This window comes from Penaeus chinensis, chromosome 31, assembly GCF_019202785.1.
Source record: "Penaeus chinensis breed Huanghai No. 1 chromosome 31, ASM1920278v2, whole genome shotgun sequence".
In the NCBI taxonomy this organism is placed as follows: domain Eukaryota; kingdom Metazoa; phylum Arthropoda; class Malacostraca; order Decapoda; family Penaeidae; genus Penaeus; species Penaeus chinensis.
The window spans coordinates 28,924,571-28,927,070 of NC_061849.1; the positions used below are offsets into that span (position 1 = coordinate 28,924,571).

A 2,500-nucleotide genomic window follows, 5' to 3' on the forward strand; every position below is an offset into this window, starting at 1 on the left:
ATGCAAATATATCCCCTCACATCTCCACCAACCCATGCACATGGCTACAAGCATCCACACAAATGAACAAATATCCAACTTCCTTGTCTCTCTCCTCTTTCCTCTCTTTCCTCTCTTAACGAACTGTACCTTTCTCTCTCCCTCTCATCTCCCACTCTCCCTTTCCTTCCCAACCTAAAAAAAAAAAAAAAAAAATCCATACAGTTACCCACACAATAAACAGAATCGGGTCTCTTTATCTCCCTGCCAGACAAATACCCACATAGACATCAATAGACAAATACCCACAGACAAACCAAAATCGATTCTCCTCAACTCCTTGCCACATAATCACCCCTCCCCCCCCCCCCCACACACACACCAATACACACTCAAACACTCTCACAAACATACCCACAAACACACCCACACACACTCAAATACCCACAAACATACCATAGACACACCCAACAAACACATCCAACAGACGCACCAACAGATACAAACAAACACACACTCAACAAGCACACCTCACAAACACACCCGCAAACAAACACACCCAACAAACGCACCAATAGACAAACACACCCACAAACAAACACACACCCAACACACACACCCACCAACAAACACACACCAAACAAACACACCCACAAACAAACACACACCCAACAAACACACCCACCAACAAACACACACCCAATAAACACACCCACAAACACACACCCAACAAACACACCCATAAACAAATACACACCCAACAAACACACCCACAAACAAACACACACCCAACAAACACAACCACAAACAAACACACACCTCACAAACAAACACACACCCAACAAACACACCCACCAACAAACACACACCCAACAAACACACCCAACAAACACACCCAACAAAAACACCCACAAACAAACACACCCACAAACAAACACACCCAACAAACACACCCAACAAAAATACCCACAAACAAACACACCCACAAACAAACACACACCCAACAAACACACCCACAAACAAACACACACCCAACAAACACACCCACCAACAAACACACACCCAACAAACACACCAACAACAAACATACACCCAACAAACACACCCACAAATACACACTCAACAAATGCACCCACAAACAAACACACACCCAACAAACACACCCACAAACAAACACACACCCAACAAACACACCCACAAACAAACACACACCCAACAAACACACCCACAAATACACACCCAACAAGCACACCCACAAACAAACACACACCCAACAAACACACCCACAAACAAACACACACCCAACAAACACACCCACCAACAACCACACCCAACAAACACACCCAACAAAAACACCCACAAACAAACACACCCACAAACAAACACACACCCAACAAACAAAACAAACAGAATCGATCCTCCTCACCTCCCTGCCCTGCGCACATGCCCCAAGCCAGAGGACGCAGGTCTTCCCCCACCTTCGTCGCGCACCACATATCTCCTGATCCTATGCAGGTATAGTGTCTCATCCCCTTGTAGGCGAAGGGAAAGACGCAGGGCCGCCCTTCCTCGGTCACTTCAACCCTCTGGTATCCTGTGACGTGAAAGGGAGGGAAGGGTTGCTGTAGGGAAGGTGTTTGTGTTGGGTGGGTTGGGTAAGTGGAGATGGAGAGGGGGATGAGAGGCTGGGAGAGAGGATGAGGGGAGATAGAGGGGAAGAGGAAGAGAAGAGTGAGAGAGAGAGAGAGAGGGATATATATATATATATATATACATATATATATATATATGTATATATATATATATATATATATATATATATATAGAGAGAGAGAGAGAGAGAGAGAGAGAGAGAGAGAGAGAGAGAGAGAGAGAGAGAGAGAGAGAGAGAGAGAGAGAGATAGATAGAGAGAGAGAGAGAGAGAGAGAGAGAGATCTAAAAAAGAACAAGGATCACAATAATACAAGAACAAATACAAGAAATAACAAAAAAATGGCCTTTATCCCTACCAACAGTATATCCATCTCTACCTCTACCTCACAATGATTTTTTTCTTTCTTTCTTAAATACACCTAAATGAAAACTCAAAGACACAAAACACTACTACCAACAACAAATAATTCAACAAAAAAAACCCCACCTTTATCCAACCAACAAGTATCATTATCCAGTGGCTCTCCTTGTTCCGTGAGCGAAGTAGGACACCATGGCCCTTGCAATCCTTCGACGCACTCTGAGAGCCATTCCTTCTTGTACAGGAAAGGGAACAAGCAGGTCTTGCCACTCACTGTAAGGACTACCTCTTGCAGTCCTGTGGAGGGGAATGAGGAGGTAATTTGTGTATTTCTATTGTCTTTTCGCTCGTGTGTAAGTTGATTTTCAGTTTGTATTTGTTTTTTCACTGTCTGTAGGTCTTTGGATTGGATTTGTCTGGCTGACTCTTTCTGTCTATCAATATATCTGTTTATATGTTTGCTTTTGTTCCAGTCGTATAATGCAGACATTTCATCTTTGCTTTAA

General features: G+C 43.6%; 1 protein-coding gene across 1 annotated transcript in view; it reads right to left on the bottom strand.

Annotated features, from left to right (window-relative positions):
- The window catches only part of LOC125042120, a 65,304-nt gene that overhangs the window by 1,896 nt on the left and 60,908 nt on the right, over nt 1-2,500 (bottom strand). Inside the window, exons 49-50 of the mRNA XM_047637586.1 lie at nt 2,121-2,291; nt 1,406-1,573 (exon numbers count right to left, since the gene is read on the bottom strand). Of these exons, the coding sequence (XP_047493542.1) occupies nt 1,406-1,573; nt 2,121-2,291 (339 nt within the window). The remainder of the gene's footprint in view (nt 1-1,405; nt 1,574-2,120; nt 2,292-2,500) is intronic.